The sequence below is a fragment of the Argentina anserina genome, chromosome 2 (assembly GCF_933775445.1).
Source record: "Argentina anserina chromosome 2, drPotAnse1.1, whole genome shotgun sequence".
NCBI lineage: Eukaryota > Viridiplantae > Streptophyta > Magnoliopsida > Rosales > Rosaceae > Argentina > Argentina anserina.
In genome coordinates, this window is record NC_065873.1 from 17,217,872 (window position 1) to 17,242,841 (window position 24,970).

The window sequence follows — 24,970 nt, forward strand, 5'->3', positions numbered from 1 at the left end:
GGTGAAATCGAGTGTCTAGCGGATTGCGGAACCGCCCACACTGTCCTACGGCACATGCAGTTGTTCACGGATCTAGTGTTTTTGACTTCTTCGATGACTATAATGATTGGCTCAAAATCTATCATTCAAGGAAGAGGCACCGCTTCTTTTTTGTTGCCTAATTTTACGACTCTCAACGTCGTTGACGCTCTTTATGCGCCGAAGTCTCCCCGCACCTTGCTAAGTTTTAAGGACATACGTGCAAATGGTTTTCACCTCAATACTTATGTTGAGAATAGAGAGGAATATCTTTGTGTTACCTCTGGGAAATCAGGCCAACACCACATCTTAGAGATGATGAAGAGTGTCGGGAATGGCTTGTATCTTACTTCCATTCGAATCTTTGAATCATATGCGGTTGAACGCAACTTTTGTGACTCGGACTCTTATATGCTTTGGCATGCCTGCCTCGGGCACCCTGGACGTGATATGATGATTTGAATTCTCAAGAATTCCTATGGTCATCCATTTTTCAAGTCCCGGAAGTGATTGGAGGACCACCTCACCTGTACTCCACACGGTGAGGCCGTGCCTACCCATGCCTTGCACGGTGAGGCCAAGTCTGCCCCTCTCGGCAGGTCCACGGGATTCAAGCCATCGGTGGAGGCATCCTCTCCTTCACATGACCTTGTGATGCCTCCCGTGCTTTCTAATGACTCTATGGCAATCTCTAATGCCCATCGCTCGTTTTGCAAAGCTTATTCTCTTGCTAAATTTCAAGGAATTTCTTCCTTTGCTAAGGCTTAACATATAACATTTCATTCTTACAACATATTCAAGGTGACATTTGTGGACCTATTCAAATGGAATGCAGACGTTTTTGATATTTTATGGTATTGGTTGATGCATCGACACGTTGGTTACACGTCGTTTTGTTATCTATAAGGAATGCTGCATTTGCTAAGTTATTAGCTGAGATCATCAAACTTAGGGCTCACCACCCTGACCATCCTATCAAATATATTCGCTTGGATAATGCTGGAGAATTCACCTCCAAAACTTTTGATGATTACTACATGTCCATTGGGATCGAAGTTGAACATCATGTTCCTCATGTTCATTCACAGAATGGTCTAGCAGAGGCTACCATCAAGCGTATTCAGCTTGTTGCTCAGGCAATGGTTATGTGTACTAACTTGCCGGTCTCTGCGTGGGGATATGCAGTTTTGCATGCAACAACACTTATTCATTTCAGACCCATGGCTAACCAAGTGTTTAAGTGCGTACCAGATGGTACTGGTTACGAACCCACTATTTGACACTTACTCATATTTGGTTGCACCGTCTATGTGCTTATTACGCCTCAACTACGTACCAAAATGGGTCTGCAGAGATGATTAGGTATCTATATTGGCTATAATTCCCCAACTATTGTCTGCTACTTAGAAACAACCACCAGAGATCTTTTTACTGCAAGATTTGCAGATTGTCACTTTGATGAGATATACTTCCCATCGTTAGGGGGGATGGGAATGTTATCATTCCAAATGAACGTCAGGAATTGACGTGGTGTGTCCCCACTATTTCTCATTATGATCCCCGCACTGCTCAAAGTGAGTTAGAAGTGCAACGCATTATCGACCTCTAAAAAGTTGTAGATTCGATGCCCAACGGCTTTGTAGATATTTCTAAAGTGATGAGATCAAACATACCCGCTGCAAATGTACCGGCGCGGTTGGATGTCCCGAAATACGGGCATGGAAGACAAACTCCTGGACCTAGCAGCGTTAGCACAACCCCTGCCAGTGGGACAGAGGCTGCCGGCAGCACCACCGTATGTCTGGTGTTGCCGGCGTCTCTATGGACGGCATCGCTAAGATGGACCGGCATGGAGCATCTTTGGCCTCGGCTCCTCAAAGAAAACTGAGGACACCGATAAACTATAAGGATTCAAAGCCTAGAAATAAACGAATGACCAAGGCATAACTAATGACTAAAAAATCGAAAACAAATCCACGATATATCGGCGAAATTTTCGTTTTTATGAGGGTTCGATATATCTTTGGGGTACGAACCAAATTTTGTTCGAAATTCCGGAAGTTTCTCGATATTTCGGGATATTTGGCGACATTTCGCGATATTTTCGAGATTCTATAGAATATTCTTTATTTTTCTGCCACGTGGTTCTTGTATTTAAAAAACAAGAGATTGCTTGGAGGGAGAATCGAACCCTAGTGGGTGTAACCCACCCACATTCAAGTTTGCCAACCCTGCCAACATGCTTGCTTACAAATATCTTGCAACCATTTATATATATATGATCGATAATTTATTTAATATTTATATACTTTTCTCCAAATATCGATATTTCCAATGAAATTTCTAATTTTTAAACGATTTATATTTCTTCGAAACCTGATATTTTAGTCATTGATCTCAACTAAGTTTACTATATTTTTTTCCTACATTTAATTATTCACTATAAGCCTATTTTTAACTACTTTATAAAAATAAAATTACTATGAATACATCCATTTTGGATGCATTGTTTAATCGTTGCACAATATACTCGGGGCTCTACTCAAGGAGACGAAGAAGATAGTAAATATTTGTACATCATAAATCATTTTAAAACAATCATGTAATTTCGTGTTCAATCTATTATATGCATCAAAACAATAGATGTTTAAAGTAATTTTTTAAAAAATTCTCAACAACTATTTCACCAAAAATTGCTACTACTCTCTATATAGTAGGGTTTGTACAAGGTTACCATATGAAATATAATAGATCATGATTATTGAATCATCTGTAAAGTTTCATTTATAATTTCCATGTTTTTCTTTAAGTTTCCATCAATTTTATCAATATTTTTTTGAAATCGATATTTCCTCGAAATTTCCATCGAAATTTCCAATTTTCGGACTCTCGATATTTTCGTTCTCGTCGATATTTTAGTCCTTGGGCATAACACATCATCAATGATGAATTTTCATCGTATGAAGTTGTCTCTAATTACAGCTATGTCCATGAATAAACTCAAGTGTTACCGTGAGACGCTATGGAACCTTGTTTGATGCTAGAGAACAACGAAATCTCAGTGAACTATACAAGTGAGCAATCGGTCCGAAACTCAGCCACCACACGCATTGATGACATTTTCGCTTATTCTGTCGCACATGAGATCATATCTAAAGACAACGTTGAATCTCACTCTGTAGCTAAATGTGAATGCATAACAGATTGGCCGAAGTGGAAGGAAGCAATCCAGGCATAACTTAACTCATTAAAGAAGAGAGAAGTCTTTGAAAATGTTGAATTGACTCCAAGAGATGTCAAACCTGTTGAACATAAATGGGTCTTCGTTCGTAAGCGTAATGAGATGAACGAAATCATGCATTATAAGGCAAGACTCGTGGCGCAAGGATTCTCACAACGACCTAACATTGACTATGAGGAGACTTATTCTCATGTTATGGACATCATTACCTTCCGCTACCTCATTAGTCTGGTAGTGTTTGAAAGACTAATTATGCAGCTTATGGATGTGGTCACAACTTATCTCTATGAGGATCTTGACGCAGAGATATACATGAAAGCTCCAGAGGGATTACATTTACCTCCATCAAGTGCCTCCAGACCACAGAGTGCTCATGCGGTCAAATTATGTCGTTCATTGTATGCTATGATGACGTTTTCGCTTATTCCGTCACACATGAGATCATATCTAAAGATGACATTGAACCTCACTCTGTAGCTGAATGTGAACGCAGAGTAGAATGGTCGAAGTGGAAGGAAGCAATCCAGGCAGAACTGAACACATTAAAGAAAAGAGAAGTCTTCGGAAATGTTGAATTGACTTAAAGAGATGTCAAACATGTTGAATATAAATGGGTTTTTGTTCGTAAGCGTAATGAGATGAACGAGGAGACTTACTCTCATGTTATGGACATCATTACCTTCCGCTACCTCATTAGTCTGGTAGTGTCCGAAATACTAAACATGCAGCTTATGGATGTGGTCACAACTTATCTCTATGTGGATCTTGATGCAGAGATATACATGAAAGTTCTAGAGGAAAAACCTTTATCCATCAAGTGCCTCCAGACCACAAAGTGCTCATGCAGTCAGATTACGTCGTTCGTTGTATGAGTTGATGCAATCCGGAAGAATGTGGTACAATCGGTTGGATCAATACTTGATGAGAAGGGGTTATAAGAATGATGAACTATGCCCATACTGGATTCGTTATCGTTGCGTTTTACGTTGATGACATGAATATAATTGGTACTCTTGATGAGATTGAAGAGAATGTGTCTCATTTGAAGTCGAAATTTGAGATGAAGGACCTAAGAAGGACGAAATTTTGTCTCGGCCTTGAGCTTGTGCATAGGGCCGACGGTATCCTTGTCCATCAGTCGAATTACACGCAGAAAATGCTTGACATTTCAATATGGATCTATGCAGTCCATTTTCTACTCCCATTGTCGTCTGAAGTCTAGATATCAAGAAGGATCTATTCTGTCCTAAAGAGGATGATGAAGAAGTTCTTGAACCTGAAGTTCCATATCTTAGTGCAATTGGGGCACTATTGTATCTTGCTCAATGCACCAGGCCGAACATACCTTTCACAGTAAACTTATTAGCTAGATTTAGCTCAATGCCTACGCTACGTCATTGGAATGGTATCAAGCATTTATTTCGGTACTTCAAAGGTTCCCTTGATATGAGATTGTTCTATCCTTACAACAGAGAGAACACCATGGCCGTGCCACCTCACACCGGCACCGCAGGCAGCCTGGTATCACCACCGTATGCGGCAGACCACGGTGCCGAGAGTAAAAACCAGTCGCATCCTGCTCCTTCTCTCGATGCAAAGACTCCAAATAACATGTTAATTGGTTATGCCGATGCAAGGTACCTCTCTCACCCTCACAAGGCTCGTTCTCAAACCGGTTATGTGTTTACCATTGAGAATACGGCGATATCTTGGAGATCCACTAAGCAAACTCTTGTTGCTACTTCTTCGAATCACGCAGAGATCATTGCTCTTCATGAAGCAGTTGAAGAATGTATTTGGCTACGGTCACTTGTTCGTCATATTCGTGATTCTTGTGGATTAGTCTCTACAACAGATCAACCTACGTGCATTTATGAAGATAATGCTGCTTGCATAGAGCAGACTAAGTTAGGTTTCATCAAAGGAGACAACACCAAGCATATCTCGCCCAAGTTCTTCTACAATGTTCAACAGCAGAAATTCTTGAATGTTCAGATTAATCAAGGGAGTTCAGAATCCAATGTTGCAGATTTGTTCACTAAGTCTTTGCCTAAATCTATTTTTGTGAAACATGTGAAGAGGATTGACATGCGTCGTTTATCAGAACTTTAGAGTTTGGTAGACTTCAGGGGGAGTCTACACTACATGTTAAGATCATTAGTAGTTGGTGCGTTGTGCTCTTTTTTCCTTCGATCAAGCTTTTATTTTACCCAAGAGATTTTGTTTTGCTTGACAAAGTTTTTACTGAGGCAACGTTGTGCGCTATGCAACCTAGGCATGCGACACAATGAGGAGTGTTCCGGGAGAATTAATATTCTACCCTTGTGTATGTCTTAGCCGTATTAAGTTTTCTGTTAGAGATATATTTGCATCTCTGTAATAGATTAGAACTTCGAATTTTACGAGATTGTGGTTATATAATGCATATATATATATATATCCCCATATAATTCAATAAAGATACATTTATTATCCGAATTACTCTCGTATTTATGATTCTGCATCAAAATATATTTTGTTTTGCTTCTTTTAGTAAAGTTGAATTCATTAACATAGACATCAGCCAAAACTCAAGACAATTGTTAGCTCGCATACCGCAAGCCTAATACAACTAAACTAACTTCGTGAAGAGGCCATAAGTGTCACTACAGCTTTAAGGCTTTATAAGTTGCTCCACCGCTACAGGTTTCCAGAGCAAGAGCTACTCTTCTCTCCAGCAACTTTAGAACTCAACTTACAGGCTATATTTTTCAAAAAGAAAGAAAAAAATTCAAGAGACTACTGCATTGAAGGTGAAGGACTCTGCTGCCGCATATGACGATAGTGAAGAGGAGGCTCCATATGAAAACAAACAAAATGTTTTGGCAATCTATTTTCTTGTCCTATCTAACTGACCGAACCTTTCCAAACAAATCGATCCCTTTTTGATTTCATTAGTGAAAACAATATATATGCTCTATCCACATGCTAATGTGTAAAACGACTACTGTTTTCACTTTCAGAATAAGACTGCTGGAAAAAGTACGGTTCCCCTGAGAATATCGGCATGTTGAGTGATCCGGCTGCTGCTGAAAAGATACTTGACCTGCTTGGCCCTTCTGATGCTAGCATTATGCAGGTGTATGCCGAAGGTGATCTAAGGCGGAACTTAGCTCACCACGCACTTGCTGTAAGAGCTTGTTTCTCATCAAGATGTCACTTTTTTTAGCTTCGTAGTTCTTACGATTTCTATGTTGGTTCAATAGCTTTTGAACTGATTTGTTGAGTGAAGCCATAGCTCGTGTTGCAGAGCTGGAGGGAAAGAGCTAGGAGGTTTGATCTTCTCTTGTGAAACAGGAGGCTGAAAATGAGATTCTGAGCCTAGAAGTCGATGATTACTATCAGAGTATGAGTCTAAGATTGAGAGTTTGTCAAATGAGCTTAACCAGCAGAAGCACGCGACTGAGGTCATGGAGAATAAGTGCAAGGAGTTGGAGGCCATGCACAAGGAGAAAACTACTCATCTGGAAAAGGCCATGAAGCAGCTTAGTGATGCCAACATGCTGCTTGGTGAGGCAAGTGAAGGTCTTGCCGCGGCTAGGGAACCAGAGGCCAGGGATCCTAGGCATTTCTGAACGGTTTGCATTGTGTCTCCGAATCTCAGGAACTATCAGAACTGCAGGCTTCGGTACCCAAATTGTCAAGATGCTTTTCTTGCTAGCAGAAATTTCTAACCCCCAACATCCTATCCATGGAGAAGCTCTGCTAGGCCAAAGCCTGAGGAATAAGGCCAGGATACTGCTGCAGTCAAATTGGAGGCTCAGGATGATTCTTTAGGTGGTTCGAGACTTCAAATAACCTTGTTTTTTTTTTTGGACAACAAACAACCTTGTTTTGGAACCTTAAAACAGTCTTCGTATCAATCGTATGTAAATGGAGTCCTTCGGGGAAAACCTTGTTTGCTTGTCCCTGAGAAAATCTTACCACCATTACCAGCTTATAAGTTCATTTTTATAACTTCCATTGAAACTTTTTAAAGTTTCATTTACCTATTGACTAATAACCATTTAAGTTAAATAGATGATGAGGAACATTTCAAAAATGTGCATAAATGATGTTATGATTTGGTTTGTTTTACCTTGTAACATCCTGAATAAGTGCAGCTAACTATTGTGCCCTGACTTAACTATTTGATTAGAAGGTATTTCATGAAAAATTGAAAAAAAAAAAAAAAAAAAAAAAAGAGGAAATCTAACTAATCCCAGTTGGTAATCCAGCTTGAAACAAAGTTCAGCAATGGATATCCCACAAAGGCCTTTTGGTTACACTATTACCTCATCTGCATGGAGTGGAAGAAGGCTGGGTAAATGGCAATTCTGTCTTCGCAAGACGGTTACCATTCACATAAAAATGATTTCAGTATGGAATGCAATATCCCAGAATTTTACCAAAAACCAATAGTTTAAAAAAGAAAATGTACAGGGTTGCCAAACAAGAAACAACTCATAATATCAAGATACCAAAACACAGCGTAACATTAAGCCCAAATTCATTTCAAAAGCACGGGTACCTCATTTCTGAAGCCTGTTTTGCAGTACCATTCATAGACTGCCAAGAAAACAATTTCCTGGACATTCCATCAGCATCAACATTACCAAACAGACTTGAACATCTGAATTCTATTTTAGGGTCAACTTCTAGAAAAGATACATAAACACCAAGTCATATAATAACAAGACGGTCTTAACAGAGTACCAGAACTCATAAACTCATGAATCTTAAACCCCTAAATAGTTGCATAGCTACTGTGCAGGGCAGCTGTCACTCATTCATAACAGGCTTGTTCTCATTGGCCTTGGGCCTGTGTTCCTTTGGCTTCTGCTCTTCCATTTTCCTGCAATGCCGAAGAAGGATACAACCAATTGTCAAGCATTGTCTCATAAAAACAACAGCTAAGAACAATACTAATCAATGAGAAAAATAAAAAATCATCTCGGGCAGAATGCTGTTCGCAAAAAAAACCCTACGTATGGAGCAAAATAAACACCAAAATTACACATATCAGCAATTTAGCATCCCACTTGCACCAATTTAGTATCCCACTTACACCGATAACATTCCAAAGCACTTACAAGGGTTGACTTCAAAAACAACTAACACTACTAAATCACGAAACTGACATTGTCAAATGTTCTGGCACCTTAAGAGCTATACAAGCTTCACACAAAGCATACGTAATACAGAAACCATAATACCATACAATTTTAAATGCAACTCATCATACTCAGCATCTTACAAGTCCGATACAGCCATCACAGCTTGATGCACCATAACATGGTCCAAAATCTAATAATTGCTAATCTAGAGCCCTAGGCAAACCAAAACAGCTCTAAATGTATCATCACAAGAATGTAATACAACTCACAGAATCATCTAATGCACCAACCGAACAATTAAAACCAAATGACAAATAGGATGTCCTCAGCTAACAAAAGCCACATGAATTATAACACAACTACTTCATACACCAACCTAACTAAACTTCAACTTTCACAGGATATGGTATCAACCTCACAAGAGAATCAACATCCCCAATTTCACATTAACAAAATTGGCCCAAAACTAAATCACTCCTGTTCAAAACACATATCTCAGAAATAAGAGGCACCAATTACGATCGAATAGCAACAACAGAATCCGTAAAACTAAAAAGCAAGAAGTTTGATTAGATTGAAGAGAAGGAAAGACCTCTTATCGGAGGAGCCACCCTTCTGGCTGAGGAAGGACCTGAAGAGGGGGGAGTTGACGTCGTAGATCATCGTGTTCCGGTTGCTCGTTTCGCTCTGGAAGATTGAAGAGGAGCCCTAACCCTAGTTCTCTCTCAGTCTAGCAGCTTTTGCGTCCTGAAGCCAAAGAGGCGCTGTGATCCTTTTATATACTTGCATCAGGTCGATGTTGGGCTCAGGGGCCGAGTCGGGTCGACGTAAGCCCAACTTTCTTTTAGATTTTCCAGAATTTTGTTTTGGGAAAGTTTAGTACATGGGAAATACTTGCTACTTTTGGAGTTTGGAGCTTGGCAAATACTTTACTGTCCAAAAAAAAAGGAAGAGTTTATTGCTTTGGATCAGCCCAAGTTTATTGCTAGATTTAGTACATAAATCCATCTCCTACTATCTATTTTGGTGAGCTAGCATTGTGGGATTTGCCTCTGTTTGAATCAGTTTTCTTTAATTTGTAGCACTTCCACACCCTGGCTATTTATCTGTTGTCTAGCTTACTTCGTGAGTGATTGTTTTCTAGCTATATAAAGCTGAAGAAATAGAAAAATCAAATAAACCACAATTAGAGTAGAGAATTGACATAACATAGAGTAATTTGCATGCACATCCACAATAATTCACTGCCATGAAAGAATGCAGCACATGCTTTTACTTGTCTTGCGTATCTATCTGCTTGAGATAATTGGTGGTCATCGATTCATTATTCAGTATAACATGTGTGCACATCCACAATAATTCTCAAAATTAGGGAGCTAATTGGCAATCCAAGGACGACGATTTTGGGGCGATAATGAATTTCCAACAAACAACAAGTTCCAATGGTATTGTAGCCATTTAAGAGAAAACGTACACTTTTCAAGTGCAATATGCAATGGAGCGGTGGGCATAAAACTTATATTGGAACACAAGGTGTGTGAAAAATTGCATATGAAAAGTAAATGAAGGAATAATACCATTATCGAGTAGGAAAAAAGAGGGTGATATATTCATGTGTCACTATATAGCTTATCACTTTGTCGGAAACACTTTCTCCTACTCTTACAATCGAATAATGAACTTATTTATGTCAATGTTTCCTCATGGAAATAGTCTCAAACAAGACATACACTAACGTATTGATTTGAAATGTAATGTGGAAACTCAATTGCTCAAACAACGCACAGATATAGTATGATTGAGGTGATTAAATACTTGTTTAGGAGGGAGGGGTCCCAACAGGCAGCCGTGTTTGGTTGGCGGGACATTATCTTCGTTTTTGTTGTTATTATACTGGCCGTCCATCCAATCACAGTTTCGTCGGTGCCTCCCTTTCATTTGCTTCGCGCTACCAACCAACCCCCCAATCTCACACACACTATTAATAATTTCCTTTTTCCCTCTTTACTTTATGAAGTGACTGATTTGCCCCTGTCTTCGTTACCTGCTCTCGTGAAGGTGGCAATGGGTTTCTACGGGGATGACATGATCACCCTTGTTGCCCTTTCACTGTCAGTGTCACCTACATGACCAATCATGGTATTACTATCTCTACTCAATTATTGATTTACATACATCTTCACGAGTTAGGCAAATATATAGGTTTTCATTGTTCTTTTTACTACGCATAATTTAGGTTAGGTACTACCTATATCTTCATCATTGGTTGAAATTATTAGGGTGATTTAAGGCTAAATTGTGGTAACCGGAAGAATTAATGAAACGAAATAACGAAAAAAAAAATGTAGTCTTTAATCATGCAAATGGTTCGATTTTGACTTGTTTAAAACGCTGGAGCAACAATTGTAAGAGACTCGAAATAGAACTTAGCTAGAAATCAGAAATCTGCTGTGCTATTGCCACACTGGAGCTAAACATGGAAAAATGTATCATCTGTTTCTCCTTCCTTCTTGTCCATGGACACCTATTAGCTCATTTTCACCTACTTACTGATTCTTCATATGTTCTCTTTCTTTGTAGGTTTTTCGAGGTTCACTGTGTCAAGGAGGCATAGGCAGTTTTAGATTGTTTTCTAGTGGGAAGTTAAGTTGTTCAAAGGGACTAATTCCATTTATCCTTCAGTGTGTACTTGTTGTTGATGTGCTAGTGAGCCACCCTTGCCCCGGACCTGATGCTTTTGGGATTAGGTCATTTAGGTGCAAAGAGAATGTAGTTCATTTTGATGTTAGGAGAATTTATTTGACTTTGCTCATTTCTAAAAGAAACTATTTTTTTTGTAAATATGGTATGAGCTGTTTGGCTCGATCATCGTGCTCATAAAAGATTAAATGTATGTTACAAAAAACGAAATGTATGTGCACAACGTTGCAAGAATTGGATTAGTCTGTGCTTTCATTTGCCCTAAAAAAACGGAGCAATGACAATGCATGACGAATCTTACCCACTTATTTGTTCCTATGAAGATCACCGTCTGCAAAAGAGTGCTACCTCAAGAGCACTAAAAATCATAATTAAAAATTAAATTTTAAAATTAAGATAAAATACCCTAAGCCCAACACGAGACTTAAACTTGATAATAATAAGTAAATAAAAACACACAAAAAAAAGAACCCAGAGCCAGACCGAGCCGAAAGAAAAGCCCAGACCTAGGCAAAGGTGAATAAACGATGTCAATCAAGGCTTGATCAAACCCCCGTCAGCCGCGGTCATCCGGTCACACACGCTGCCAATCCAATATGGCTGCACCACCATCCCTAGCCAACCACCCGCATGCTACCTCTCCAAATAGCACCGGCCCTAGATCTCGACACATACTTTCATACCCACATGGTGCGTAAAGCCCCTTACGTCCATTAACGGCAATAGGCAAGCCGCCGGATAGGAACGAAAACCTAAGGTTCTTTGAGAGAAATTTGCTCCATGTAAAGCTCCACTATACTCTCGCTTGTTAGTTCATGGAGGTCCAAGTTAGTAATATAATCTCTATTATCCATAAACATCATCTTTTTCCTTCCTAAATTAGTAGTTAGCTCACATGATTGATTAGTCATATGACTCACGTGAGCCATTTCTTTGTAAGTATACAACCTTTTGAGTTCTACTCTTCTACAATTGATGAACAAATAAATTTTCATATTGTTAACAGAAAGACATGCTTAGCACGTGTTACGAACCATAATAAGTTTGAGAAACATCCCAATTCAACTACATGGGGTTGCAATAATTATACAAAGGATTTTTATGCAAGAGCGGAAAGAACAAGGATGCTATGAAGTTATGAACAAACACCAACCCCTTAACAAGAACGTTAATGAAGCCAAAACCCCCCCAAGGCCAATTTGGTCAACCAAAAGAATCCCCAATGCAATGGTACTATCTTTGCTAAAGGTCCAAGGGGTCAAAACCGGAACAAAATAATAATTCCATCAAAGTACACGGAAGCTCAAGTTCCACACTTCCACCCTTGTCCATCTAAGACCAAAAGACTAGTCTCCCCCAAGTCTCCCACCCAAATACCACCACCAGTCTACCACCCTTTAAACGCCCAACATTTTTGGGCACCTAAAAAAAATAAGAAAAACAAAAACAAAAACAAAAGGTGGTAGATGCATGAGACACAACTACACTATACACCAGTTTTGGTTTTTGTTTTGTTTTTTCACCACCACCTTCTCTAATAAATCCCAAATAATCCTTGTTTGGGATTTTACCAAGTCCCTCTGTGGACTCCTGCAAATTCCAACCACTGCCACCTCCTCAGGTAAGGCAAAGCAGGCGCCTTTCTCATCCCCATTGGGTTTGTTATGTGTTCTGGCTTTGTGGGTGGTCCATTGTTGACTTGTCTACTCTGGTTTTTTGTGGTCGTGGGCATTCTGCGTTGACGAGGTTCAAGGGGTCTGGGATTGGTTTTCTTTCGTTCTTGACTTTGTGGGTTGGTCTTGATTTTCTGTGTTTCTGGTTTTGTGTTGGAGTTATGTTTGGAGGCTGTTTTTGAGTTTCTGGTAGGGGTTTTTGGTTTTAGTGATGGACTGATGGCCATTCCATGAAAGGTGGTAGGTTGGTTTGGGTTGACTTCACTTTCCAAGGTCAGAGATTAGGCTTTTCCATCAGCTTGGGGTGGTTTTTGTTAAGATTTGCAGTTAACCATGTGAATGATTTTGCTTTGCTGAATGAACTTGAGGATGAGCAGAGGTTGAACCTCGCTATCCAATTAGAATGATTGAGAACCTAGAGATAAGTCAGATAACTTGATTAGGGATAGATGCTGAACTCAGGGCATGGAAGAATGTTAGTCAGAATTGTATGTACTTTATGTGGGGATTGTTTTGGTTGTATGAGCATCATTGACATTGTTCTGTACTCGTTTAGATCACAAGGTTCGTAACTGTCAGGAAAGTTGTTCTTAGTTTTTGTTTTCTTTGTTTAAGTCTTCCTGCTATGTGTGAGTTCAGAGTTGATTCATAGGAATCATATCTACAATAAAAATCTCTACTTGACAGCTCCTTGTTGTAGCTTTTACTGACATTAAGTGGTGGTTGCAACTGAATGCTTGAAACCAGAAACATTATTTTGGTCTCTTGGATAGTTGGATTGTTGGATCATGTAAAAACCCAGTGATCTTAGATGCTACTTATTATGAATTTGTTATGGTAGTTTTGTTGGAACAGTCTTTAATCTTGTTTATAATTCTTTTAGTTGATGTATTATTAGAATATTATGCTCCAACGTTTATGCTGTTCTTAAACATACTGGGAATTCTGTGATGATTTTTCTTTTGACGAATGTATGTCAAGGCCTTGAATAGCATAAGGAAATCTTTAGAAATTGTGTCCAGTTCTATAATAATCAATGCTGCCTTTTCGTTGCAGATTAAGTGTTATACACATCAACAATGGTGAGCTTAAGAAGGCGCAGGCTCTTGGGATTATGCTCTGGTAAAAACTTAGTTGGAATCTGTTATACAAGATACGATTACTACTTCTGTTGAACACTGTTTTTCTGATACGTTTTCACATTCTGACTTAGTTGAGCTTTAAGTTTTGTTATTCTGTCTTTTCAGAGCTTTAAAATAAATTTGCAGCTTTCATGACGAGAAAATTAGTTAATACGTTCCTGTTTGCAACTAAATGATGGCCCTTACCAAATTTTTGGTTTTTGCAGGGCGAAGTTCCGTTCTAACTCCACTTCCTTTGTTTTGTGACAACACAAAACTTGACAATGTACACCTCATGCCTTCGGAAAATAGAAATCTTCGAGACAGGGTAAGACTGAATTCAGTCACTTCATATTACAATATGGTTTTAATTAACCAAACCACATTCTCAGAAAAAAAAAAAAGCCAAAACCATGGAGCCTTGGCCAACAATTTGAAAATGTCGGTGGCTCCAGACCTTTCTGTGACCCAAAGATGCTAGTTCTTTCTAGTTTTTTCATAATGAAGTTTTTTCAGCATCTAGTTCTGGCTGTATGCTTTATTGCGAATAATTCAATCTACCCAAAATGGGAAAGATACACACAGAAGTACGAGTAGGAAATCAAAAATCTTATTGGGAAAACAAAGTAGATGCTTTTATGTTCAAATCATCTGATATTTCATTCATTACTAGAGTGGTGCAAAAACAGAACCTCCATCATCAACAGCTTATGGTTCTAGCTTGGCAAACGAGCAACCTCAAAAATACGTTCCAGGTATGTTGTTTCATCTAAAAAACCATTAGTATGTGTATTGAGTTATTATTGAGTGATCACATCTTCGTGGAATGGGCTAATTGATATAATATACTTAGTTAAATTATCATTCTCATAATAACATAGTAGGGAATGATCCACAAAATGGAGGCTCAAATGTGCAAACTCATCTTTATGGCTTCCATATCTCTGGCTTTAAGCTCTGGTGAACATTGTGATTGTGTTTTCATTCATCGGACAAGATGGAATTTTTATTTTTTATACCAGGAGAAAGGGATGGATTAAAAATCTTGTTTGATTGTTCATGTCTAGCTTAGAATTTCAACATAACTGACTATATTTGTATAGAAATGGAAGTATTTCAGATAATGTGCAATCATATCAAAAAATTTGAGGTGTTGAAACTGTTTGGGATTTAAGCTGCTGTTGCGGTTTTTGATCAATTCTAATGTTCTGTATGCTCTTCATAGGGCCACCAATTAAGCGCAGAAAACGACACCGCAGAAAGCATATTCATAACCAAGAACCATGTCTGATGAGAGGTGTCTATTTCAAAAATATGAAATGGCAGGCAGCAATTAAGGTTGATAAAAAACAAATTCACTTGGGCACTGTTGGTTCACAAGAAGAGGCTGCTCATTTGTACGACAGGTAAAACTGCATCTTCAAATTTTATTTTTTATTTTTTGACTAAGCAGGTTATACAAGCTCATTCAATTGTGCATAACCCACTGATAGAGTGATATACTCTATTCAAATATGACTTATACCGGTTGAAATAATTTGGATAACCATAAAGTTAGCTGCAGTATCTATTCTCTTTTGATTATTTGGTGCCTCCTCTTTATTAGAGACTGGGCATCATGTTAATAAAAATATGAAGTCAGATATTTCTACACCTTATCCCTGTCGAATGTTTAGCAGCTTGAAGTTCAAGAATAGTATCTTTGTTTTTGCCTCACTAGTTTGTGTTCTGGAAGCTAGAATTTTAAAGGCTCAATATGTTAATTTTCCTGTGCATCTTTCCTAGTCTCCTAAGCTTCTCTGTGTCTCACAATATAGTGGTTCCACTCCCCAAGATGCAAAAGTGAATATGATTAGCTAAATGTGATGGGGGAAGATAAGCATGATTTGTTTTGGTTATTGGTACACATAAAACTAATCTTATTATTTGTATCCAGGGCTGCTTTCATGTGTGGGAGGGAGCCAAATTTTGAGCTTCCTGAAGAGGAGAAGCAAGAATTGATGAAGTTCAAGTGGGAGGAATTCTTGGCGGTGACTCGTCACTCCATAAACAACAAAAGTTGGTTTCCAACCTTGTCTTGTCTAACATCCCTCAGACCTATATGTACCATAGATCTTTAATCGTTTGCTTTCTCAATATAATTCAGAGCTCAAGAAATGGCAGTGGTCTGCCTCAGAAAAAAGGTCTGAGACACCTCCATTACAACATGGTGACTGGGAAGACAAGCAAGACGTAAATGGTCTCTCAACCTCGGAAGATGGGGAGGAAGACAGACGAGTTTCTTGATCATAATGGTTTGAGAACAATGCCTGATATTTCCGGTTTTAACAGTTAAGTGCTAGCTGATAGTCCTCCATTTTTTAAAGTATAAAGGCCCATATTAGAGCAAAGATGCTAAATTTCATTGTCTTTATTAGGCAAATGCCCAGTAAGTAGCTTCAGATTAGAAGCATCATAGTGTTCATTTGCTGTTAGTTCAAATGAACCAGTGTCTATGAGAAATCTATTGATTTATTACATGCTGTTCGCTGCTGAGCAGACGAATAATGTCCTGAGAAATTTAATTTGCAGAAGAAACATGACCTGAAGGTTACCTTTTCCTATTCTGCAATCACATAGCAGTACCTTGAGTTTAGCAGTACTTGAAAAGAATGGTATTTCTAGTATTTCTTACGGTTTCTCTCTTCTTAATAATAAGATCAACTTGGGCTTGTTTAAGTTGAAAATAGGAGTCTTAATACAAAAAGAAGTTGCTTGTAAAGGAGGCTAAGTGTATTTCGTTGACTTCCACTATGAATCTTTGTACAAAAAAATAAAATTCAAAGAAAGGAAGGCGTATTGATCATGTTGATGCGTCTTCAGATTCTAATATGAGCGACACACCAAAGTGCTATAAAGGCGTAAAATGATGATTTACAATACAACATGCTTTGCAGACGCCTTTGTTCTTACTTCTGTGTAAACCCGTAGGCTTAGTAAGAAAGCTGAAAGCATAATAAAGATAGATTGACACAATGCTTATAGTGGGTCACTATGCCTTCAGTGAGCATGACTACGTCCATTTAAGATTCCACTATGTTCAGCAATAGCCTTTTCCATTTATAACTAAAGAAAGCTTCCTCACATTCCTTGTTTCCAATGTGGGACAAAAGTCCACATATCTATTACTGAGCATATTCTGGAGCATGGGAGAGTGACTTCCAGGTGTTTGGGCCTAAAATAATACTCCGGTATTATCTAGACTATTTAGGCTCATGGACCGGTTATTTGGGGAAAATATATCACAAAGCGAGATTACCTGCCGTATTGGAATAGATTTATGGGACTATCGCTGTATAGAATTTGAGTTGATTAAGGAAGGTGAATCTAAATCAACTAGGAGGTTCTCAAGACTTCATTCGCAAGAAAGAACAAGTTGTGTTCTCTATACAAGGGGGTCGAATGCGCAGAATAACACACGCAACGTCAAACAAACTATCGCGCAACCGCATAGTCAAATCTCTCTACGGAGTAAAAGTCCGATTCGCTTCGGCAACCAAGTCTCCCATCGGAGCGGAGCTACCCAGATGTACGCCTCGCACTGCATGTAGCAAAAAAGTCCGATTAACCTCGGCAACTAGAGTCAAGTCCATTGAGTCGCTAGCCTCGCTTCTAGCAAACACAAAAGTCTGCACTAGTCAGCAAATCCCATTCGCGAGAGAGTCCTGCTATTAACGACACAGTATAAGCTCTGCTTTTCTCCAAGCGGTCTAAAGTAAGATCAGCCATCTACTTGAGGTGGAGTGAAAGGTACCTAGCAACTCCGGTTGTGTATAGGTCATTCGAACTTCAGCGGTTTATCATCAACTGTGGAGTAATCGTTTGAGAAGAAGACAGTACGTGGAGCGCAATCATTGTCAAACAAAGCAACAGTTGTACCTAACTCAAAGGTACTGGCACGCCAACAACAACAGAGAACGAAGGGTCGAACCGTCTAGGGTTTGACACCGGGGGTTGCTGATTGTTCTCTGAGGAGGATCCGTTTTCCCAGCGCGAACATTTGGCACGCCCAGTGGGACCGTGTCAAGATAGCAAGCCGGAATCCTTACTCGCGAGGATATTCCCCTTGCTCGAAACCAGAGCATTCGCATTGTGTTCCTCATAACACAATGACTTGTAGAGGTTTAACAGCGGTTGAGGCATTACTGAAGTTTGGAGTGATGGTGGCACCGGAAGACATGCAACTAGCTTTCAAAGAGTTGACGACGGTAGTCAAGTCGTTGGAGGAGTCCTTCGGCAATCGAATGACTACAGTTGAGAGAATGTTGGATAATGTGTCGCAACTACAGTCGACACAGGGTCAGCGTCTGGCTGAGACCAACGACAGGTTGAAGAAGTTGGTTCTGGGTGCTAATGAGCACGCGAAGAATGCTCACTTAGAGTTTGCGGGTCAGGATGAGCGATTCAAGCAAATCGAAGAGGCGTTGGGAATCCAACGGACTGTCACCGGGCTTTACGAGAGCCAGAACCATGACAAGCCTAATGCCACCAAAAAGGCTAGGTCCAGCAAGAAAGATATAGCCGGTACTAACAACGGCGCTGAAGAGGACGAGGCCAGAGGTGATGAGGCTGACAAATCAGATATTGAGCTTGTCAAACTTGCGAGGAGGAAGAAGGTGAAGGCTAAGAAGGGAAAGTTCACGCTTGGAGGTTCCAGACGGTCGAACACTCCCGAGGTTGAAGCTTTACAAAAAGCATTGGCACTTCTTCAACCAAGCAGAAGACAATAGCGTCAACATCAGTTCCGTCGCGAGCGGCGAGAGGAACATCGAGAAGAGTCTGAGCAGGAAGTAGAAGAAGGTCGGAGCCTTACTAAGGAGCAGGTTCATAAGATGATCCAGGAAAGTGTGAGGACCAATCATGGTCATGTTGCTGTGAACATATCATATACAAGTCCATTCCCGGAATGGGTGTCAGCGTGTCCTTAGCCCTCGGGTTACCGACCAATAAAGTTCCAGACTTTCTCAGGAGAGGGTTCCGAGAATGCTGCTGAGCATATATTGCGTTTCCACAGTGATTGCGGGCCATATGCATCTGATCCAGTCTTCAAGATGAGGGCTTTTGGTTCATCGTTGTCAAGACCGGCGCTGTCTTGGTTCTCCAAGTTGGCGCCAAGGTCCATTTCAGATTGGTCCATGCTCGAAACAATGTTTAAAACGACTTTTGGGAGTGTTGAACCTGAAGTGGATTTGTCATATTTGACTTCCATGTATCAACAGCCAATGGAGTTGGCAGTGGAGTTCCTGAAGAGGTTCAAGGTTCAGCAAGCAAAGTGCAGAACACCGCTCGCGGAATAGGATGCCATTCACATCGCCATAAAGGGTTTGGAGACCCGTCAGTGGGCCAAACATCATGATGCCTACTTTTCTAGCATGGCTGATTTAATGAACAAGGTAGGTTCTTACCAAGTGTTCCTCAGGGAGATGGAGGATAGTGCTACAGTTCCAAAAGGTCCACATGTGTCCTATCACCCTGGAACTTTGAAACCACGCTATGCAGTTCCATCCGGAACTAATAGGGTTTCCACTATCTACTCGCATGTAGATCTTTTCTACACACCATATCCATACGAAGAGCAGTGGGTCGAGGAGGTAGATGATGAAGTAGCTGCCGTAGAGATAGCTGGAAGACAGGCATTGAAGTCTAAGGCTTTGAAGATGTCCAGGGACCCTGTCAAGATTTCTACAGCAGCATTCACCAAACCCGAGTATGACTCGTATACCTACAACGCTCACAAGGCTCCAGAAATTCTGGATGAGTTGTTCGCGAGTGGAAGAGTGAAGCATGACACTGCAATGCCTACTGCAGCGCAGATTGAAGGGAAGAAGTACTACAAGTTTCACAACTTGTTCAATTACCACACAGCTGATTGTGTTAAGCTCAAGGATAAGTTGCAGACCTGGATTAACAAATGAATGCTTGGGGTAGACACTAAAAGAGCTGCAGCTTGGGTCGATGTTGATCCCTTCCCTACAGTGTCAATGGTGGAGGTTACGCCATTGACAACACCGTTGAAGACTCATCGCCCTTCCAAGTTTGCTGAGTACACTTATGATGCGTCATTGACTCATGAGATCTTGGACAAGCTTATTACTGAGGGTAAAACCATTGTACCATGGACTGAGTTCCCGACCGTGGAAGAAGTTAAAGGTAAACGGTATTGTAAGTTTTATAACGTTTGGACTCATGATACTCGTATTTGCATACAGCTCAAGAACCAGGTACAGTAGTGGTTAGATGAGGGAGTGTTGTCATTTGCTTCAGATCCCGATCTGGGTGTGGAGGCAACATCGAAAGGAGTGCCCATGGCGAAGGAGGTTGTGAGAACCAAGCAATCTGACCCGGGTAAACAATGAAGTGTTGTCCAGGACAAGGAACAGAATGTCGCAAAGGCAAAAACTTATGTTCTTTGCAATCGATGCAAGAAAGAGTGTTCCATAAACTGTGACAATGCTCGTAGACACGAGGAGTCGCGAAGGCATCGGAGGCCTCGCTCGCCGACAAATCTTTTCGAGAGGAAAAACTCTAAGAAAGCTAGAGTTCAGACATACACTTATGCTCAAGTGTTGAAAAGGCCACACTCAGGTCTTGGCGGGGTCGCGAACGTTCTTGGAGGGCAGCGAGTTAGGACGAGGGTACTAGAAGCTCAGGCTTCACGCGAGGCACTACAACGGCCATACATACCGCCTGCGCCGAGGTCACTAAAACTCGATGTCTGGTACGTTCAGGAGCACGGAAGAGCAATGGAAGCTACAAAAACTCAGAAGAGGAACGTTCAGAAACGATGGGGCAGGGCTAAGCGAATGTTAGAGGCGTATAACAGAGGAAAAATCTCTCGCGATCAGCTAGAACAGCCACCTTGGTTGTTGCGAGAGACAGTTGAAAAACTTAGTTTCAAGCCATATGTGCACATTCGCCGGAATGATCGCTATAGGAGGGAGCCATACCCTAGGTAAAGCGTTCCTAATCGAATTGAGCGACCAATGGAAACTGCTCCTAAACAAAGAGTTTCAATCCATGATAGGTTGTCTTACGCGTCCACTGACGGCAGAGCAACAAACAAACAACACGCACATGGTGTTGCTATCCAGCAGAAACAACAGAGAAGTAGTGTTGCTCGACCTGCGCAATCTAAATGGATGCCTAAAAGGTCTGTAAGTAAGCCAGGCCATCAGGAACCAGTTCCAGAGGGAACCAAGCCACAGTTCGAATAGAAACTGAAGATCAAAGAACCAGCACTAGTGGTTCCAACAGCGAAAGAGCCAACACTTGTGGTTCCAGAGTTAGTGGAGACGGCGGCAGTGGTTACTTCTCCCAAGGCTCATCAGGAGCAATCACTTACGGAGTTTCTCAGAAGCAAGTTTCCCTCGCGAACACCAACTGAGTCCATTCCAGATGACAATATGGAAGAATCAGGTGGTGATGAGCAAGGGTTAGGGTTTTCTGAGGACGAGCTGGAGGAAGGTTATGATGAAGAAATGACAGTTACGCCAGATTGCAACATGTTTAGCCTATGTCACGGAGATAGCGACGAGGAAGGAATACCAAGGTTAGACATTGTTCCTAGTTGCAACATGGTATTCAATTTGTCCTCGAAGTATGCTCTTCCACGGCCGATGCCATCTTATTTATTCATTGGAGGTGAGACGCATGCTCAGGAGATGGGTATAGTCGCGGAGTTGTCATCTACAGAGGTGCCAACTGTTGAGAAGGACACGAGGAAAGAAGGAGCTGATAAATCTCACACGATGACAGAGCTCCAAAGATTCTTTATGATGTTCACAAAGCCTACAACGGCCATGACTCAGCACATTAAACCTTTATACATATCAGCTGAGATGGAGGGTAAGAGAGTGAACAAAATCCTTGTCGACGGCGGTGCAGCAGTTAGGATCATTACAGTGAAAATAGTCGAAGCACTTGGCATTGCGAAGGAAAATGTTCTCAGTAGCAATCTCAAGGTCAGGAGTTTTGCTGGCAACTTAACTAAGACCTTGGGCGTTTTGATCCTCAAAGTCAAGATATGACCTTCTGAGCTGTTTCAGACATTCTTCGTTATAGATTGCACGGCTCCATACAACATCATACTTGGCAGGGATTGGATACATAGAGCTTATTGCATCCCTTCTACTCTACACCAAGAAATGCTGATGTGAGATCCCGCAACTGATAAGGCAGAGCTAGTGAGAGCAGATGATCGACCATACTCCGTCGCCTCCTGCCTTTTGGATGCGGAATACTATTATGGTGACATGAGGCCTTTAGGAGTTGCCGGAATCGATACCAAGGGTCGTCCAGTTGGGGTGACTTCTACAGAATTGACACGATGGGGTTTAGTACAGGTTAAAACAGACATAAATAGACATGGCTTCATCGTGAAAGCAAAAAATAATCATCCATGAGTACATCACTGGCCAAGGAGCAAGAGCAGGCCTATGTGTCCTTTCTCCAATGTTTATCTATTTACAGAGAGGAACAGGAGGCTTGGGGGCAGTGGCGCTAGTCGAGTGCATTGAGGATGATTTAACTGAGGTTCAAGTAGAGGAGGAGTTCATTCAACCAGCACCTGCAAGTTTGGATGATACTCCACCTAGAGTAAAAGATCTAGTAGAAAAGATCAATTTGGGGACCACAAAGGAGCCCATGGAGGTTGGAATAAGTAAACACTTGGATGAGGAACTTAGATAACGTTTGATAAAATTGTTGCAAGAGTTCCGCGATTGTTTTGCTGAGAAATTTGAGGACATGCTAGGCTTGTCGCCAGATTTGGTTTGCCATCGTTTGCCCATAATGGAAGGGTACAAGCCTGTACAACAAAGCCCACGGCGAATGAGTGCAGACACAGCAGCAGCAGTCCAGAAAGAGGTTCAAAACATGTTCCAAGCCGGTATTATCCGACCAGCTAAATACTCTCAATGGTTGTCAAACATAGTACCAGTGCGGAAGAAAAATGACAAAATTCGCGTGTGTGTGGATTACAGGAACCTGAATGCGGCGACACCAAAAGATGTTTGTCCTATGCCTGTGGCGGATATGTTGGTCGATGCGGTTGTAGGACACGAACTACTATCTTTTATGGACGACACAGCTGGTTATCACCAGATTCTTGTTTATAAACCGGATAGACACAAAACATCGTTTAGATGTCCAGGGTTCACTGGAGTGTTTGAATATAACAATATGTCATTTGGTTTGACCAATGCAAGGGCTACGTACCAGCGAGCAATGAACCTGATTTTCCATGATATGCTGGGGGGCATTCTCGAAGTATACATCAATGACGTGGTGGTCAAGTCTAAGAAGAAAGAAGATCACATCGAGAATTTGAGGACAGTGTTCATCAGGATGAGAAAGCACAAGCTCAAGATGAACCCAGCTAAATGCATTTTTGGGGTTCGAGCAGGAGACTTCTTAGGTTTCATAGTGCATGAAAGATGTATTGAAGTCGCGGAGGATAAGGAAAAAGTGGTTCTAGACACGCCGGCACCTAGGAACAAGAAGGAACTTCAGAGTTTGCTTGGGAAAATAAACTTCCTTTGCTGTTTCATTTCTAATTCCGCTGGCAAAACCACAGTCTTTTCGCCCTTGCTGAGGCTTAAAGCGGATTAAGAGTTTCAGTGGGGACCTGCGCACCAAGCAGCTTTTGATAAAATCAAGGAATACCTTACTCATCCACTTGTTCTTAGACCCCCATGGCCTGGAGTACCGTTGAAGCTATACATCTCAGCATCCCCTTCATCAATTGCAGGATTCTTAGCACAAGATGGTGATGGAGAGGGGGGCAAGAAGATTGAGCATGCGGTTTATTACCTAAGCCGAACCTTATTAGATGCTGAAACTAGATACTCGCCAATTGAGAGGTTGTGCTTAGCTTTGTACTTTGCTGGTACTAAGCTCCGCCATTATATGTTGTCCTTCACTACAGTGGTGGTGGCACAAACAGATTTAGTAAAGTATATGCTTACTAGACCTATGCTTAGGGGTCGGATTGGCAAGTGGATCTTGGCGTTATCAGAGTTTTTTTTGCAGTATACACCTTTAAAGGCGCTCACAGGACATGCAATGTCCGACTTTTTATTGCACCATCCTGTTATGGAGGACGTTGAAGACCAGAACGTGGTTGTTTCCTTTGTTCACACTCAGTCTTGGGTTTTGTATTTTGATAGTAGCAGCACTGATAATTTATTAGGAGCGGGTGTCGCATTGGTTTATCCTTCCGGAGTAAGACATTGTTACTTTTTTCAGCTAGAATGGAAGTGCACTAACAATCAGACAGAATATGAGGCCATCATCATTGGCCTGGAGCTGTTGCTTGATCTGGAGGTCACCGAGGTAGAGGTATTAGGTGATTCACTCCTAGTTATTAACCAGCTCAAGGGTGTCTATAAGTGCAACAATTTTACATTACTCCCTTTTTCGAAGCGAGCATCGGAATTGTTAGAACAATTTATAGACGTGGTGCTTGACTATATTCCTCGAGAACGAAATTTCGCTGCCAATGAATTAGCACAGTTGGCTACGGGCATTCGCTTGGCAGATAGCGTTCGCGAAAGGATTTTGAAGGTTCAGAGACGCACATTACCTTCCTTTATGGCAAGGAAAGAGGTTAACGATGAATGGTTGGTAGCTGTGATTGACACTATTGATGTAGATTGGCGGCAACCGATTATCCAGTACCTCACTGATCCTTCTGCGCCGGTGGATAAGAGGGTTAGATATTTTGCTATTAACTACGTGCTTCGAGGCGGTGAGCTATTGCGCAGGGCAGAAGATGGCTTGTACCTGCGATGTATCTATGGAGCTGAGGCTAAGAGGTGCTTACGAGAGGTTCATTGTGGCAATTGTGGTTCTCACCAAGCTGGTCCAAAGATGCGGTGGCTCATTCGTCGCTATGGTTTCTATTGGCCTATCATGCTCAAGGACTGCATCAGCTTCGCGTAAGGTTGCATCGAATGTCAAATGCATGGGCCAGTCCAGCATGTGCCTGACGTTCCTCTGCAACCAATCATTAAACCTTGGCCAGGTCGCGGCTGGGCTTTAGAC

At 41.1% G+C, this 24,970-nt stretch overlaps 2 protein-coding genes across 3 annotated transcripts; one reads left to right on the forward strand and one right to left on the reverse strand.

Annotated features, from left to right (window-relative positions):
• Positions 1–7,770: 7,770 nt before the first annotated feature.
• On the reverse strand, positions 7,771–9,134 carry LOC126783441 (wound-induced basic protein). The gene is made up of 2 exons (XM_050508914.1): positions 8,987–9,134; positions 7,771–8,132 (listed from the first exon to the last, which is right to left on the reverse strand). Exons 1-2 carry the CDS (start codon positions 9,055–9,057, stop codon positions 8,060–8,062), a joined length of 144 nt encoding a protein of 47 aa, XP_050364871.1. The 5' UTR covers positions 9,058–9,134; the 3' UTR covers positions 7,771–8,059.
• A 3,420-nt stretch (positions 9,135–12,554) lies between these two features.
• Positions 12,555–16,524, forward strand: LOC126783437 (ethylene-responsive transcription factor-like protein At4g13040). 2 transcript variants are annotated; one of them, XM_050508906.1, is made up of 7 exons: positions 12,555–12,715; positions 13,824–13,889; positions 14,116–14,216; positions 14,562–14,643; positions 15,114–15,294; positions 15,825–15,946; positions 16,035–16,524. In XM_050508906.1, the coding sequence occupies exons 2-7, from the start codon at positions 13,847–13,849 to the stop codon at positions 16,172–16,174; spliced, it is 669 nt and encodes a 222-aa protein (XP_050364863.1). In that variant the 5' UTR covers positions 12,555–12,715; positions 13,824–13,846; the 3' UTR covers positions 16,175–16,524. The 2 variants fall into 2 exon arrangements, with proteins under 2 accessions (XP_050364863.1, XP_050364864.1); XM_050508907.1 differs by lacking the exon at positions 12,555–12,715 and adding an exon at positions 12,960–13,040.
• The last annotated feature ends 8,446 nt before the right edge of the window (positions 16,525–24,970 follow it).